At 39.1% G+C, this 17,440-nt stretch overlaps 1 protein-coding gene and 1 pseudogene across 2 annotated transcripts; both read right to left on the reverse strand.

Annotated features, from left to right (window-relative positions):
• Positions 1-7,487, reverse strand: LOC146667633 (B-cell receptor CD22-like). The gene is made up of 10 exons (XM_085409294.1): positions 7,446-7,487; positions 6,924-7,045; positions 6,356-6,646; positions 6,039-6,272; positions 5,829-5,933; positions 5,504-5,722; positions 4,865-5,191; positions 3,049-3,394; positions 2,886-2,943; positions 1-2,427 (listed from the first exon to the last, which is right to left on the reverse strand). The coding sequence occupies exons 2-10, from the start codon at positions 6,976-6,978 to the stop codon at positions 2,308-2,310; spliced, it is 1,755 nt and encodes a 584-aa protein (XP_085265420.1). The 5' UTR covers positions 6,979-7,045; positions 7,446-7,487; the 3' UTR covers positions 1-2,307.
• Positions 7,488-9,871: 2,384 nt separating this feature from the next.
• Positions 9,872-16,845, reverse strand: LOC146667634 (B-cell receptor CD22-like; annotated as a pseudogene). The gene is made up of 9 exons (XR_014912085.1): positions 16,791-16,845; positions 16,302-16,607; positions 15,994-16,227; positions 14,782-14,886; positions 14,372-14,605; positions 13,941-14,282; positions 11,754-12,099; positions 11,619-11,676; positions 9,872-11,496 (listed from the first exon to the last, which is right to left on the reverse strand). The product of XR_014912085.1 is annotated as a B-cell receptor CD22-like (transcript).
• Between the last annotated feature and the right edge of the window lie 595 nt (positions 16,846-17,440).

A 17,440-nucleotide genomic window follows, 5' to 3' on the forward strand; every position in this document is an offset into this window, starting at 1 on the left:
CACATCCTGTGTGTTGACGTGTCGTGGTGGGTCCCCTCAGTAGCTGGAGACTTGCTACAGTGGTGCCAAACATACCATACCAGCTTTATTTATGAAGCACTTTAAGATAAAACCAGGGTTCACAAAGTTCTGTACATATACCAATAGCATAAACACAATAAAACAAAATAACACAAAATAAGATAAAATAAATAAATGAATAAAATAAAAGTAAAACAAAACATGTTAAAACAAGTTGATAAAACAAGTTGAGTGAACCCCTCAAAGAGTGCCAAAGGCTTCAGCAGATAAATATGTTATAATAAGAGTTTTAAACTGAGAAAGAAGAGGCCTGCCTAACGTACAAGGGCAGATCATTCCACAACTTTGGAGCGGCTACAGCAAACCCACGGTCATTCAGAGATTTAAAAACAAAAAAATTCACCAAGTTTCACAGAGAAAGTTCGCTGTGCCAAATAGGATGTGAACCACTGCAGTGCGGTACTCCTAACACCCGCCAACTGCTGTAAATTAAACTCTTATGATCCACTCTATCAAAGGCAGCAGTTAAATGTAAAAGCACAATAATAACAGTCACCCGAGTCAGTTACTAAAAACACATCATTAAAAACTCTTAGAAGGGCAGATTCTGTACTATGCAAAACTTTAAAACCAGATTGAAAAACTTCTAAAATACTGTGTTCTTCTAAAAAGGACATTAATTGCTTGTAATCTGCTTTTCATTAATTTTTGAGATCAAAGGCAGTTTGGAGATAAGCCTGTAATTTGCAGTAATATCAGGATCAAGAGCAGGTTTCTTGAGTAGAGGCTGAATCAATGCATGTTTAAGATTCACGAGTACAACACCAGAGGGAAAGCCACTATTTACAATGGATTGCACAAATGGTGCTGTAGTGAGGAAATCCTCTTTGAAAAATCGAGGAGGGAGAGAATCATAAGGGGAACCTGAGAGCTTCAGGTGAGAGACCAACTCCTGCAGGCAAAGCAAAGAAACTGGTGCAAACCTGTCAAAGTCAACAGAGATATGGAAAGGCATAGAAGGGTCGAGAACGGAATAGGAAATCTGCGCTTTCACCGATGATTTTCACAAATTTCCTGAGAGGACTCGACACCAACAGTCTGTGGAGCATGAAGGACCACGTCAGTGGTTTTTAAATAAGGCGTAATGCTTACAGGAGTTTGCCTGAATAACAGCAGCAAAACGTTTTCTCTTAGCATCTTTAAAAGTTTTCTGATATGAATTCCAGTAATACTGTAATGTTTGGTATGACACCTGAAGTTGATTCTTCTTCCATTTACGTTCAGCTCTCCTAAACTTTCTTCTGACAGCAAGGAAGGAAGGGAAACCTCAAACAAGACAGGCTTATGATCCTACCATACAACATCACAAAACCTTTAAGTTAGAGGTAAACCATGAGTCAAATCAAGATCCAACGTGTGCCCACATTTTTGTGTAGGCACAGACACAGGTTGCACAAAATCAAAAGAATAAATAGGATTTAAAAACGTCCATCACAGTACATCAAGCAGAATCCACAACACATACAGATGGTCGAGGTGCTAGTGCAGATGGTGGCAGACCTGGTGATGATGCAGTGTTAGCAGGTGGTGGTGCATCAGCAGAGACACTGCAGGAGGAGACTGAGTGCCAGAGGCAGGTCTTGGAAAACCTCCTTGCTTGGCCTGGGTCTTGGCCTGCACCGCCACTGCTGGATGAGAGAGGGGGGTGATCTCCAGTCTTTTTTTAGTCTTTTTAAGCCATAGTCGAGGCATGCTGGTGGCCTATGACTGAATGGATCATATGGCTGTTGCTTGTCTTATTGGGAGAGTTACAGACGGCAAGGCTCAGCCTGCTGCAAGAATCACAGGGAAGTTTTGGGCAAGCTATGGTGGAGTTATGCTCTACAAAGATGCCACAAACCCTGGTTTGATCAGGGTCACTGCTGGAGGCAGAGTGGGTGGAGATAAGGTGTCTAGATGGGGACAGCCACAAAACATTTTCTTCATTTGTGGATAATGGCTCTTACTGTGGTTCGCTGGAGTCTGAAGCCTTTGAAATATCTTATGTAAACCTTTGTAGACTGACTGATAGATGTTAATGACATATCTTCTCAGCTGTTCTTGAGTTTCGTTGAACCATCACATGATGCTGCTTTTTGGGACTTTTTAGCCTGCTTCAGGTTCTATTTAAGAGATTTGACAGTATTCAGGCCTGAGTGTGGTTAGTGAAATTGGACTCACAGAAAAGACTCACTTAGGGGTTATACTGGGTCAGAAGTTGTCCACAGAACCATAGTGGACATGGTCTTATAAAGGGGGCTCAAATGGAGGAATGGTGGAATAGAGATGATCCATTTCATCCTCTGAAGAATTAAGTCTGGGGTAGTGATGATCCTGCTCTGCTGGTTGGGGTGAGATTTCATCATACTTGGAACCAAAAAAAAAGAGAGAAATAACAATTTGAGATGTTATTATTGTTGAACTTATTGCTGATCTTTCAGTGCAGAGCTCAGCTGGAGAGAGGATTAACACAAAGTAGACTCACTCATAGCTCTTATATGGTAGCTCAGCTGTATGAGGTGGTATGTTAATAAAATGTTTAAAATCATTTACATGGAAATTTTTACAGATTTATGACCTCCACCGTGAAGTACAGGACGTGGAACATTTGGTACAAAATATAACTGTCAGCAGAACAAAATCACTGCCTACTAAAACAAGAGAAGAAAACCAGAAATCAACAATTCTCTGATTTTAATGATTTGGACATCTATTTTAAAATGAAGCCTCTCTCCTAGCTGGTGTGAAAGAAGCATGATAGATGATGCTGATGTTTTATGTTATAGTACAGTTTTATATATGTACACAAATATGTTTTTCTTTACCAGGTGCGAGTCATCCAGAGTTTCATGTCTTGAAGGTTTGTGAGAATTACTCTTTTTTCTGGTTTGTAAAAAAAAAGTGAATACAAAGATGAACACGTGGTTAGTCTGAGAATTTGAGACTGAATCTGATTGAACCGAGAGAGAAAACAGGGCTCATCCTCACCTGATCCACCAGCAGACAGTGAGAAGTATTAAAACCAGCAGAGCTGCAGAAACTCCTGCAGCTGCTGGTGTCCATGTTCCTGTGATACTTTGGACAGTGAGAGTCTTTGGAGCAGAGCTGATATCTTTGTTGGTTTTCACAGCACAGGAGTAGCTTCCTGCATCCTCCCTGCTGACTGGGTCTAGGATCAGATGTTTGATCTGGTTCTCTCTCGGGGTCAGAGGTCGACTGTTCAAGTTCCAAATGTAGTTTGTGTTGTCAGTCAGAGGACAGCTGGTGCTGCAGGTCAGTGTGACTCTCTGACCCTCTGTCACCACTGCAGAAGGACTCATCTTCACTCTCAGCTCTGAAAAACACTCAGACTGGTCAATAAATGTAAAAAGAAACTTTCAATTGTAGGATTTTATGAATTAGGAAAAAAACAAAATAGATCTTGTCCTCAGCAGGTCTTGAAATAAGGTAAATACAACCACAGATGAACAATCCAAGAGGACATGTTACACTATGCAATTATTTATGTAATAAATATTGAGCGGACCTCAACTAAAGACACCTGTACTGCTTATGAGGACTTAAGAGGCTAAGAACCAAGCAGATGACCAAGGTAACATCAGCAAGTGTGATCACTTCAATAAAAACAGAGGTTTTAGCAGTTTGTGAGTTAACACAATGACGAGGAGGAAAAGATATCAGCAAGACCATTTCCAGATTATGTAAGAATTTGTATATATATATGTATTCATGTCCATGTGCCCACCTGTGTCTGTGTGTATTCATCTCTCTCTCTCTCTCATTATATATATATATACACACATTTAAATATATATACATATGGATTTTTAAAAAATATTTTTATATCATTTATTTTAATTATTTCATTTATTTTGACTACGTTGTCCCTCTGTTCAGCACGTTGGCTGACACTTGGTGTCTGTTAAATGTGCTATACAAATAAAGGTGACTTGACTTGACAGACAGTTTGCCCTCATTCTACAGTGAGACTGATTCTTCAGGTGTGGAAAACCTTCAAAACAGCTGCCAATCTTCATAGCAAAAGGTGAGACCGCGCAATGCTCAGAGAAACTGCAAAAAAACAGAGTCACATCTAGCATGTCAAAGGTCAACGTTTATGATGCCATATTTAGAAAAAAACTGAACAAGTATGGCTTCTTTGGAGGGATTAACAGGATCAAACCTCTTCTCAGGTCATGTTTATCATGTTTCTTACATCATGCCCTGATACACAAAACATTAGACCTTTCAAAAGGCTGTACTCTCCAACCTACACAACTGCATTTTAAAGGTACTATTTACAAACATAAGGTTAGTTGTCAGTTTCCCAAAACAACCATGTCAACATTACAAAGTTGCTCAGGTAATCCTTTTCTTTTTCAAAGCATGAGAAAGTTGTTTAAAGAAAACGAATTAAGATTTTAAACATAACAGGATAACAGAACGCAGGTTTAACTTATTTGTAGGATTTGGTAGACTTTTCTCTCATCATATTAATATTATAATATCACTCACCAGAACATGAAACACATAAAGAATCTACAGAGTAAATATAGAGTGTCTAAATCTGGCAGTGTCAGAAATTAATTTGCATAATTTGGTATAAAGATCTGGAGACGTTTGGTGACTCCATCATGGATGCTGTTGTGGATGGTTCTGCTCCGGTAACCAAAAATGCACCTACCTGTGGCAGCAAGTGATCCAAGGGCCAGAAATGTAAAATGTTACTGTACATGTGACAGGTGTTACATAATTTGAGGACATTTTTGGTACCTGAACACTGAGTCAAACAAGCTGTAATTACCTGTGACAACCAGAGTAACTCCAGGAAAATCAAACTGTTTCACTTCTTCATTTTCTGTTGTGATGGTGAACCTGTATTCTGCTGGGTCATCTCTCTTCAGCTTCTTTAATCTGAGGATGTGTTGGTTCTTCATGCTGTCATCATACTCCACATGATCTGCATCCTCAGTCAGCTGTTCAGCTTCTCTCTTGACTTTATACCAACATTTAGACTGTATCTGCTCGTAGTCAGGATGTGAGTATTTACTGGAGATGTTGACTGAAGATCCTTCCAGAGCACAGATTCTGCTGTGGACATAATTCAACGCCCAGCAGGAATCATTTACACCTGAAATATCAATGAAACAGAGAAGATATATTTTAACTTAATTAGTCAAATCAGTTTATTTCTATCACACATTTAAACACAACAGATGTTGACCAACGTACAAGTAAAAATAACTTTAAAATATACCAGTAATTACTAATACTAATAATAAAAAACAACTAAGTACCCTATGAAAATAATAAGAATTGTGATGTGATCACCAACGTTTTAAAACTGATCCTGAACTTTACAGGAAACCAGTGTGATGATTAGTCATAATTGCAAGAAGTGGTGGTAATACTTTGTAAGTGGAGAGACAGTAAGTTTACTCACAGACGTCAGCAGAGCGCACATCCTCAAGACCTTTTACAGCACAAGACAAACCGTCATGATTAGAGCTGGAAACTAGAATCTGTTTTCCCTCCTGCACTGTAGGCTTTCTGGTCTCATACCACACAAAGGAAATCAGAGGCTCAGTCAGAAAACAGCTGCTGTTACAGGTCAGTCTGATGTGACCTCTGTGTTCAGCAGGAGTCCTCTGGACATGAATTTCTGTTGGGAGATGATGAACACATTTTCCACCAGTTCATCTCTGTCATGTCAAATAAATTAACAAATAAAAATGAAGTTTCAAAGTGCAGTTTGTCCAGAACTTCACCTCTGGGATATGTGATGGAGCAGGACTCGTCCACTGATGTCTGCTGAGAAGAACACATTCTCCCTTTAGCATAGGTCACACTGAAGCAGGTCTCTGTGATGGAACCTGAGAAAAACCAACAACTTTCAGTAAATTCATTAGAGTCTGAAGAGTAAAGTGTTTGTGTTTAACATCTCATAACATGATGAGGAGGTGTCCATCATGACTCACCCACAGAGACTTCAGGGGCTCTGAGATGCTCGTAGCCTTTGACAGCACAGGAGTATGTGACTGCTTCCTCACTGCTGAGCAGCTCTTGGTACCAGGGAGACCAGTCCTCATAGAGAAACTCTCTGTTCTTGTACCAGATGTAGGCTGCAGGCTTTTCAGTCAGAGGACAGCTGCTGCTGCACATCAGTGTTACTGTCTGTCCCTCTGTGGCAGGAATCACCTTTACCTGCAGCTCTGAGAGGTCACATGACCAACATGAATACACTGATCATTCATAAACTCATTCATTTGTGATGCATTTGTAAAAAGAACTGTACCTGTAACTTGGAGATGAATTCCACTTTGTTGGCACTTTGATCTGTCAGCAGTTTTAATGCAGCAGTAAAAATTTGCATCTCTCTCTGTCAGATTATTGATTGTTAGAGTGAAATTACTCTCTGCTGACATGCTGTACTTTACATGTGTTTCATCTGTAGAGAGTTCAATCTTGGAGACAGTATCGTGTCCAGTGTACCAGCCATTTCTTGCAGGGGGATGTTGATGTGAGCAGGGCAGATTCACTGATGAACCTTTCAAGGCACAGATGCTGTTTGCTTTTCCCTGAACACCTTTAACACAACATGTGATTAGAAAACATGGTGAACATTTATGCTAGCTTTCTTTTCTGTGCTAATCTGTGATGACAGCATGTTACTGTGAAGGATCACAATCTGGTGCTTTGATACACTTGAGAGTTCAGAACAGTAAAAGTACAAATCCTGTTAACTGTGAATCTTCTGTTCTCTAAAATCATTTTGTAACTTTCTGCAGGTTTGACACTAAAACTCCTGCCTTCCACAAACAGCATCACAGTCATCATGAGGAGGAGAAACAAATTATTCCTACCTGAGAGACACAGAATGAAACCCATGAACAAACATCCAGCTTCGGCCAACAACATGGCTGCTGTAGATTTTCTCTTCTAATGAGAAAGTTGATGTATGATGATTATAAAGAGCCGATCACTGCTGCTCTCAGAGTTTGGAAAATATCAGAAACATGAATGTTAAAAATCAACATCTGTCTACCAGGAATCACTGACTTGTGTGAGTGTGTCAGCAGACAAACTGCATTCAGGTTTAACACCATCACTTCCTCATTTACTTATTTCCCCCACAAAGAGCCCTCTAGTGAAGAATCGAGATATTGCAGGAGCAAGTCTACAACTATACCTTTGCATTTGCTCCTTATCACTATTGATGGCTTTATTATTGTTTTACTTTAAGGATTCCAATTTACACATTTTAATATATGTTATTAGATCCTGTCAGTGTTTTTTTTTTTGTGGTTAAAAAAAGTTGCACATTACCCAGAAAAAGCTCAGTGAAGTGCAGTCTGTTTTCACGATGATCATCCTGCTCTACTTACTGAACTGAGATGTTTTCATGCTTGACATCAGGGTTAATCTGCAGAGACAAGACAGTTATTATAAATTCATAAATTAAATTACATCAAATGATTTGGATGATTCACTTTGCAGATTCAAGATTCTTTATTTGTCACATGCATAGTTGTACGAGTTCAACACGCAGTGAAATAAATTGTGTCCTGAAACGCTCCTCGATTAAAGAGGACATTATATACACTAAGTAGGTAAAATATATACATTAAGTTAATTTAATAAAGCAATCTGGAAATTTTTAATTAAAAGTCTGAAAATGTACATTGTGTGAGTGGAATGTTAAAGTGTCTTGTGCCATATTAGCACTGCAATGTATTGACAGAGCAGTGCAGGTGGTGTAAACAAGTGCCCAGAGTGATGTAAACAGAGTAATGCAACAGAGTGACCGGAGTAGTGCAAACTGTAATGTATAAGGTGATATACACAATAGTGAGGCCAAGAAGAGTCAGACATGATATGAGATGATGTTCTGGAAAGTTCTGTAATGTGGCAAAAATCAGTCCTGTCTCAGTCATCTAACTATAGGTTCAGAAGGAGGTTTTGATTTGCGACTCACAAAAGGAGTTGGCTTGGAAGTAACCAACTGGGACCTTTATTCTCAGTACCATTCATAAACACATACATTCTCTTTGTGGTCAGAGTTCGGGCTGAGATCTTTTTCTGTTGCTGTGACACACTTGACCGCCATTAGAGGGAAGATCCCACAGGAAGAGACAGGTAATGCTTCCTGTGCACGAGGCGCATGGTCCTTGTAACACAAGACTGCATCAAAGCCTGTTATTGTCACAAGGACAATAACAGGTTATAGCTTTAGATGATGAAAAGGGATTTTGTAGCCCTGTATTTCGCATGGGTTACATGACCATTGAATGTTAATTATACAAGTGTTTTGAGCCATTGGAGCTGCTAAAACAAATAAACTACCGACTTTCTCTGCGAGGATAACTGAATGGTCTAAAGTTTTTCCAAAATCTTCTAGTTTCCATGATGAGCATCATTCATTAGATACTGAATGATTCACTTCTAAATTTCTGCCTGTAGGCCTCATGTACAAGTATATAAGTGTGTAAAATTATCTCTTTAAGCACTTCAAATGGAACGATAGTTATCTTTTCAAAAGTGCTGAAGTACAAATGTACCTCAGACAACTAAGGCAGGTAGACATTTACTGCAATGTTTTTACTGCATTTTTGGGTGAGATTTTGGGTTTGTTCAGTCGAATGCCCTTTCTACCCTGAGGATATCCTCAATGCTTTTACTTCAAGCTTTTTTAACTTTAACTTTGGAGATCATGATCTTCTTTACACACTTTATCCTTTTCCTGTGGCTCCAACTGTGATGTGTTATCCTGAGTACTGAAGTTAAAGTAAGTGAATCCAGATAACAGAATAAAGAACTCAGTTAATACAGGGCTCAGGTGGAGGCCTTAAAAAAGGTTACAGGTAGGTGTATGTGAGACAGAAAAAGGCTGCAAAACAAAAGCTTAAGATTGATTCCTGATGGCAAATAAACGATCATTCGGATTAAGGGAAACAGGACAGATGAGGAGATGTTTGTGTTTGTACCTGCTGTTTGTTGTCTGATGTTTCCCTTCTTGGAGACTGACTGGAAGTCCTGTTTCTTCTGATTCATAAAAATAAATTAAACAGTGAGTGAAGAACAGATTTCAAAACACATTTTAAATGTGACTGAAAGAGAACAGAGTGATGCTCACCTAAAACCCAGCTTCTGCTAAGATCATGACTGTTGTGGATTTCAGCTTCCAGTCAGAAAGTTGGTTGGATGATTCTTTTACAGCTGCATCCTTTCACAGAAAAAGCAGAAAACAAAACGGAGATTTCCGATTTCCTGTCCAAACTAAAGAAGTTTTTGTACCCTTCTTTAGCTACTTTCTGCTAAAACCCGAGAAGATACAGAGAACATGTCGTCTCTTTCAGCTGCATGCAGTTGTGTTAATTTGTGGAGGTGTTGGTGATAAAACTGTTTTCTGCATTTATGATGGAAACAAACTTCTGTGATGAAGAAGATTCTCCAGCTTCAGCCGTAGTGGTCTGTAAACACACTGTAAACACACTGTAGGAAATGATCAGTGAACATAGTACATGAATATTGTATAAATACATGTGACTGTTTCAATTTTTGGTGTTCAGTGTTTTTTTAAGTAACTCATTTTTGCTCAGATCAGTGAGATGAAGTTGTGCAGAATGATCGAGTGTAATATTGTAAAGCTTATTCTGCTGTTATGCTGAGACCTGTGTTTTGGGGAAACCAAGAAGAAGGTGAGCAGAGATCAGTGAATGAGTCCTGCTCCATCACAGCAGACGTCTCCGAGTAAGACAGAGATCTGTTTACTTTAGTCAAGTTTTTTTCATACAGGGCACTGAATCAACTTTAAAATCTCCCATTTAAATTTCCAGTGTTCTGGATAATAACTGCTGGAGAGTGAATTAAATCAGCAGGATGCTCTGGAAGGATTTTCAGTCTAATGATGGAGTAAAACGATGGAGAAAAGTTAAAGTGGAAGATAAAAAGCTGAGATTGTTCAATGTATAACCTTAGTCCCTTGCTCAGCTTTCCTTGACTGGTTGTTAGTTCCCTGTTTTGATCCTTTTCTGTTCCTTCAGTCTTGTCCCCGTGTCCTGTCTTCACTCTGAGTGTCTTATGTCTTATTTTCCCGTTTAGTTGTGTCACGTTGATCTTGCCTCCTTTAGTCATGTCTCTATTCCTGTTTTATTTTAATGATTGTTGTGCTTTCTTGTCTTCAGTTTTACTTCCTCAGATTAGTTAGTTAGTTATTCTCAGCTGCATTCCCACCTGTTTCCTCCCCCCTTTGTTATCTCATGACTGTTTATTTTGAGTCTCAACAAACAGTAAAATCAAAGCTTTTTCATGTATTTTAAAACATGCAAGTAAATCAGTTCAACTCTGTGACCTGTGAATAAAAACCTTTAAATGCTGTTTTGAGACTTTGACATCAAATGGTTTAATCCTTTTATCAAAACTTTCTCACTTTGTAAAAAAATGTGCCTCATGTGGAGTTCAGACATAAACATTAAATGTGAAGGATTTATGTGAAACTTTACAAAAATACAACTTCTGAAATAGAGAAAAGCAAAATAATATATGCATCAGAAAACAGGAGAGCAAAAACAAAATGAGAAAGTAGCACCAACTACTGTACAATACATCACAGCAGCACTGCAACACTCACCGGCCAATTTATTAGGCATGCCTGTCCAGCTGCTTGTTAAGACAAATATTTAATCAGACAATCAGATCAGTGCATGAAGACATCTACAGCAGACATTGTTAAGATGAAACTGCTCAAACTCAGTTCAAGATACTGAGTCACTGTAATTCCTTTGTATTTCATACATAGGAAATATTTTTTTAGGGTTAAGAAGGTTATGAAATAAGGGCATCCCACAATAAATCATTCATTGTAACAGCTGTTAATAACTGTGCTGTCCTGTAATGTTAGATACCAAACTGCACCAGTAGAGGGTGGTGTCATAAAAGAGAGAAGGAAAACGACGTCCAGAGATAGTTAAGATGGCGAACTGATAAACAGACATGTAACACCCTGCTGCATTCAGTTATGTAGGTTTATGTGCTGCATTCATTAACAGGCACTTGTTCCTTGCTGAGGACTTGTTTCATCATCAGCCACCACTATAAACTGACCATTTTCCTTCTGAATAGATTGTTGAGTTTCTGGTGAGCTCTTCAGGTTGTACTCTGACATGGCTGCAGGGTAATGGATATGTGGCTGTTGAACACAGCATCTCTCTCAAACTTTCACAGTAGAGTAAGTCTGTAAGTCTGTGTCTGCTGGAGTGACACCAGATGCTCCGTCAGAGCTGTAACTCACAGCAGCATAATGAGAACACTCCTGTTGTCTGGGCTGATCTGACTGTACGGTGGAACATGTTTATTTTTAAAGTAGACTCTGCTGTAGTAGATTTCATCCTCCTGCTTTGGTTGTGTTGAGATGTCATTAACAGGACCAAGGCTGAGCTGAGGGAAACAAACAGCATTAATTTATACTGTACTTTAAACTTGACTCCTTTCACTGTATGTTGAGAAAAATGAAATGACCACTGGAAAGATGAGACAATCCACAAACATCTAATCTCTACCTGTTCAATTTGGTCAGACCTTTCAGTTGTTGGAGGCTGAGCAGAAGTTCTCTGTTTCCTGGTTGAAGTGAATGAACTGAAAAATTAGTGACTTCAGAGCAGAAATTGAATCTACTGCTGTGAACCAACACTTACCTAACACACCAGCAGACAGTGAGAAGTATTAAAACCAGCAGAGCTGCAGAAACTCCTGCAGCTGCTGGTGTCCATGTTCCTGTGATACTTTGGACAGTGAGAGTCTTTGGAGCAGAGCTGATATCTTTGTTGGTTTTCACAGCACAGGAGTAGCTTCCTGCATCCTCCCTGCTGACTGGGTCTAGGATCAGATGTTTGTTCTGGTTCTCTCTCGGGGTCAGAGGTCGACTGTTCAAGTACCAAATGTAGTTTGTGTTGTCAGTCAGAGGACAGCTGGTGCTGCAGGTCAGTGTGACTCTCTGACCCTCTGTCACCACTGCAGAAGGACTCATCTTCACTCTCAGCTCTGGAAGAAGAACATTGGCAGTGTTGTGTTTAATGTATTGTTGTAAACACAAAACATTTTTCAGTAACTCAGTAATGTAATGTGTTACTGTACTAAATTCACTAATCACATTACAGTTGCAATTATGTCATTTCTTGCATTGCAAAGGTTTTTCTGTTATCTACACACCGGGTGGAGAGAAAGAAGAAAAATTTCAAACAAACTTTTCTTTCCTGCCACAATCAGCTGATTTCAGTTTGTGTGCAGGATTAGGAAAAAGGTAGAGCGGTCTACAGCCTCTCCGGATTGTAGGCAAAGACATTACTTTTATCTTTATTGCACGTAAAGAACAGAGCGCGATGATAAAGTGGAAACTGCATCTAGAACAAAAAACAACTGTGTTATGTTGATAACACAACTTTGGATCTTTGCAAACATCTGCACAGACTGAGTGAATGCTGACTCCAGCCCAGCAGCCTGAACTTCAACAGGTAACAGAGGCAGCAATGAGCAGACAGGCTGCAGCCTCTGTTTCTACCTGTTTATGTTTCTAAAGTAGAATCACTCTGGATCAAAGTTTTTTGTGCCAGTTTTCATCTTTGCTTTGTGTTTGCAGATTTGTGTCCATTACAAAATAGTAATGAGAAAAATCATATGTGTCTTCATAGAATAGGGATTTGTGTTGGTGTGTGGGACTTTAACCAAAGGTTTATACTGTTAACCAATAAATAATGGACAGTGCCAAAAGGTTGATTCTGGTCATCTGGACGTAGCGTTTTCAGTGGGAGAAACGTTTCATCACTCCAAGTGACTTCTTCAGTCTCAGCTGACTGCAGGTTTCCCCAACGTTATAAACAGGACATTTGCATAATGACTAAAACTAGGTCAGTTCCTTGATCATTAACATGCAAATTCTCATGACCATTGATCAACAACTACTGATCAAAGACCAACGTTTCTGCCATGAAAACGCTACATCCAGAAGAACAGAATCGAGCTTTTGGGATTTACTCAGCTGGATGATTGAGCATGCATCAAGACAGATAATTGACAATGTTTTTCAGTTTTAATTTACAGAGTAACCAGAAAGCAATGCAGTGAGCAGTGTAACAAATCCCTTTCTTTGGTGAGTAATTGAGTGACATACTGCATTACTTATAAAAGAAGTAATGTGCCATATATTCTTTTTTTGAGTAACGATACTGATCAAAAACATTTAATCTCAGAGTAAATCTCCTCTGTGACTCACACACTAAACATGGATTTTGACTAAAGCTTTACTACAAACTGGTGCTTTAGTCCTCCTGTTCAGTGAAGAAATGAATTTATTAAAGAAGTGTATTTCACTACAAGTTCAACATATTTGTACTTTCAGTTTTGTGTAACTTCAATCTAAATCATCTTAAAAAAGAAAACTTTTTAGTCCACAACTTATGTCTGACACTATAAGTACTTTTACAGATAAGAGGTTTTCCGCAGTTTTTGTCATTTTGAATGCAAGTATGCATATTGCAGTGCAGGCCAAAATACCCAACAGTATAAAATACTTGAAATGACCTGAATAAAAAAAACCTCACAGATATAAAATGATAATTTACTGCATATTTATGCATTTTATGTGAATAAAACACTGTGAAGATCATCATTTTTTCTCTTTTTTTGTATCTTGGAGTTAGAATTAAGTAATTAATTAGAATTAATTTACATATAGACTTTCAAAGCCCGAAATGCAGGCATTTGTGTGGAGTATTTTAACATAGTGGTAATGCTGTTTTAGATGAAGGCTCTGAATATTTCTTCCACCTCTGCTCCTGTTCAGACATTAATGAGTAAAGTCTGCTGACTGAGGAGTTTAAATTTACCTGTAACAATCAAAAAGACTCCAGGCAGATCAGACTGTGTCCATCCTTCATGATCTTTGTTGAATCTGAATGTGTATCCTCCTGAGTCATTCTTCTTCAGGTTGTTGATGGTCAGGATGTGTTGGTTCTTCATGTTGTCCTGATATTCCACACGACCTGCAGCCTCAATCAGCTCTTCAACTTCCACTTTATCTTTTCTCCATTTTTTACTCCAACATTTCAACTCTGGCTTCATGTTGTCAGGATGTGAGTATTCACTTGTGATGTTGACTGAAGATCCTTCCAGAGCACAGATTCTCCTGCTGACATAATTCACTCTCCAGCAGTTTTTATCCTGAACACCTGAAATATAGATGGAAGATTTAAAGTTGTACAAATGATCTTTATGATAATAATAACTGGCAAAATAAACATAGTTCTGTATTACTCACAGACTTCTGCAGACTGAAGATAGGTGTTGCTTTTAACTGCACAAAAGACTTTTGCTTCCCGAGAGTTCCAAAAATTAAGCCGATATTCAGCAATTAAATGTTGATTCTCTCTATAACTTTGTCTATTTCTGTACCACATGTAGGCAGTTTGAGGGTCAGTCAGTGTACAGGTGGTGTTACAGGTCAGTGTGACAGACTCCGCTTTTCCCCCTTGAGTCTTCAATATGTGAACCTCTTTAAAGAGATAATAAATATATTTTCTATAAGTCACTATGAGATATAACAATCTTCTTATTATGTTTTTAATAATATATATATATTAATATACATATTTATAAATCAATGGAGAGAGAAATTTAAAAAAATTAAGAGGTTTTTTTCACAACAGACAGTTTATCTGGAAACGTCACCTCTGGGGTATGTGATGGAGCACGGCTCATCTACTGATGTCTTCCTGTAAGAACACATTCTCCCTTTAGTATAGGTCACACTGAAGCAGGTCTCTGTGAGGTAACCTGAAACAAAGAAATGATATTGATTGAAATTATTCACCGTATGACCCATTCTGTTTGTTTTTTTGTTTTTTTTTGTTTTTTAATGACATCAGAAACAGCAGTATGCGACATTACGTGATGGCAGAGCTTCAGTTCATCCTTTGTCATTTTTTTTTTTTTTTTTTTAATAAATAGGACAGGGGGAATGAATGAGAGAAAGAGGGGGAGAGAAAGAAAGAAAACCAAAGGGGAGAAGAGACGGTGAGAAGGGGGGGGGAAGAGAGAGAGAAAAAAAAAAAAAAGAACTCCTGGGTCACCTGTATGGAGAAAAAAAAACAAACAAACAAAAAAAACAAACAGAGGAGACAGCAAACAACAAAGAGCAACATAATAATAGAGAAAACAAAGCACCATCACAATAAACTAGCTAGTCATAGATATCAATATTTACTAAATAATAAACGATATTGTGCAGCACGCAAGATAGACAGCGCACAGTGTGCTTTGAGGTAGCAGCCAAGAAAGCTTTAGTCCGCGTCTGTGAATACCCATGTGTGCATACCTGTGTGGATCAGCATGCTTGCATTCCAAAGGTTTCTCCATGTAATGATCTGCTAGGGAGTGTGGGGGGGCCACAGCCCCGTCCTCCAGGGTGTGAAGCGGGTATGGAGGAGATCAAAACTCCAGACATCCAGAGGCCCCCAGAACACAAGAGACCATGAAGACCAACAGAGGGGCAGCCGCGCCACTGTTCCAGTAAGAGCTGAGGAGAGTCCCAGATGAGGGCTCACTCAGCAGCCGCGGAGCAGAAGTCAGGGGGAGTTGCAGTGACGCGCCCGTGAGCTCCGCCGGCCCCCAGCTGCGCCTGAGTGACCGAGCCCCAGGCCGAGAGGCCGGGGGCACCCCACCTCCAAAGGGGCCCGAGCGAGCCCCAGGCCCCAGGCCCCGACAAGCGGCCGCCAAGGAGTGAGCCGGTGTGTACCCGGACGCCCACCCCCAGACACAAAGAACCACCAACACACTGACACCTGAGGGAGTCCGCCACCGGCAGGGGAAGTGGTGGTGGGTGGAGATAGGCCTCCAATTCATTCTGTTTGTTTTGTAGGGACAATAAACATCATGACTCACCCACAGAGACTTCAGGGGCTCTGAGATGCTCGTAGCCTTTGACAGCACAGGAGTATGTGACTGCTTCCTCACTGCTGAGCAGCTCTTGGTACCAGGGAGACCAGTCCTCATAGAGAAACTCTCTGTTCTTGTACCAGATGTAGGCTGCAGGCTTTTCAGTCAGAGGACAGCTGCTGCTGCACATCAGTGTTACTGTCTGTCCCTCTGTGGCAGGAATCACCTTTACCTGCAGCTCTGAGAGGATGATGGAGAACAACGTTTACAATGATGTCATTTGGAAAGTAATTCATGAGTAAAAGTCACTGCACCTGCAACAACTTGAAGAGTAATTCTGTTGAGCCAACAGTTTCCTGGACTGTCTGTAGTCTTCATACAGCAGTAAGCGTTTGCATCACTCTCTCTTAGATCATTGATGGTTAAAGTTGGGTTTTTCTTATCAGACATGTTGTACATTACACGTTGTCCATCCACAGAGAGCTCACTCTGAACATACTCTGATCCATTCCAGTGTGCAGTGAACCATTTGCTGTTGGAAGTCAGATGTTGATGTGAGCAGTGCAGATCCACTGATGAACCTTTGAGAGCACAGATCCTGGTTTCTCCTCCATTAACACCTTTAACACAAACTTTCATTAACAAACAGATTTTTTTTTCTAACATGAGCATTTATTTTATTCTCTATTGTAAGAAATCAGCTGAAATTAGTAACTCATTTATAAATCATACGTATAATAATCATATCAACTTTTATACTTTTCTCTGTCAGTATGTAGCGGTACATAATTTATCACTCATACCTGAAATGCACAAAATGAGTCCCAGAAACATCAGTTGAAAATCTGTCAACAACATGATGGCTGTAGTCCCACTTTCCAGCAGGAAAAAAATATAAATAAAATGAATGAATAAATAAATAATAATAATAACTAGAAAAATTTGCATTTCCTGCGAAAATGCAGTGTGGATGCTTAAAGCTGAAGCTGTATGCAAAAAGTAGCTGAAAAAGCTGAAAAGTTGCAGAAATTGTAAAAACTTTGCAGAAGCAAAAGAAGTTTGCTAAAATGGAATAACTTAGCAGAACTGCAATATCTTAGAGGAAACATAATACTTGGCAGAAATACAATAGCATAGCAGAATTTAGCAGAAATATTGTAACTTACCAGAAACATGATAACTTCTCAAAAATACAAGAATTTAGGAGAAATAGTATAAGATAACAGAAAGAATATATTTAGCCAAAAATACTTAAACATTACAGAAACACTATGATTTAGAAAAATAGTACAACAGAGCAGAAATATTGTGATTTACCAGAGACACTGTGATGAACTATGAATATTGTAATTTTAAATTGAGACTATGTTTTAGCACAAATATTATAATTTGGCAGAAATACTATAATTTAGCAGAAATACTATATTAAGCACAAATCCTATAAAAAGCAGAA

Source organism: Rhamphochromis longiceps, linkage group LG6 (genome assembly GCF_057381845.1).
Source record: "Rhamphochromis longiceps isolate RC_006_pf linkage group LG6, R_longiceps_female_GT1.1, whole genome shotgun sequence".
In the NCBI taxonomy this organism is placed as follows: Eukaryota; Metazoa; Chordata; class Actinopteri; order Cichliformes; family Cichlidae; genus Rhamphochromis; species Rhamphochromis longiceps.

Coding starts and splice junctions, on each gene's coding strand:
- LOC146667633 (XM_085409294.1), bottom strand. CDS start 6,978: ATGTTGTTGGCCGAAGCTGGATGTTTGTTCATGGGTTTCATTCTGTGT. Junction 6,273..6,355: donor AATTCATCTCCAAGTTACAG/GTACAGTTCTTT, acceptor GTGACCTCTCAG/AGCTGCAGGTAAAGGTGATT. Junction 2,428..2,885: donor CTCTGGATGACTCGCACCTG/GTAAAGAAAAAC, acceptor TTTGGTTCCAAG/TATGATGAAATCTCACCCCA.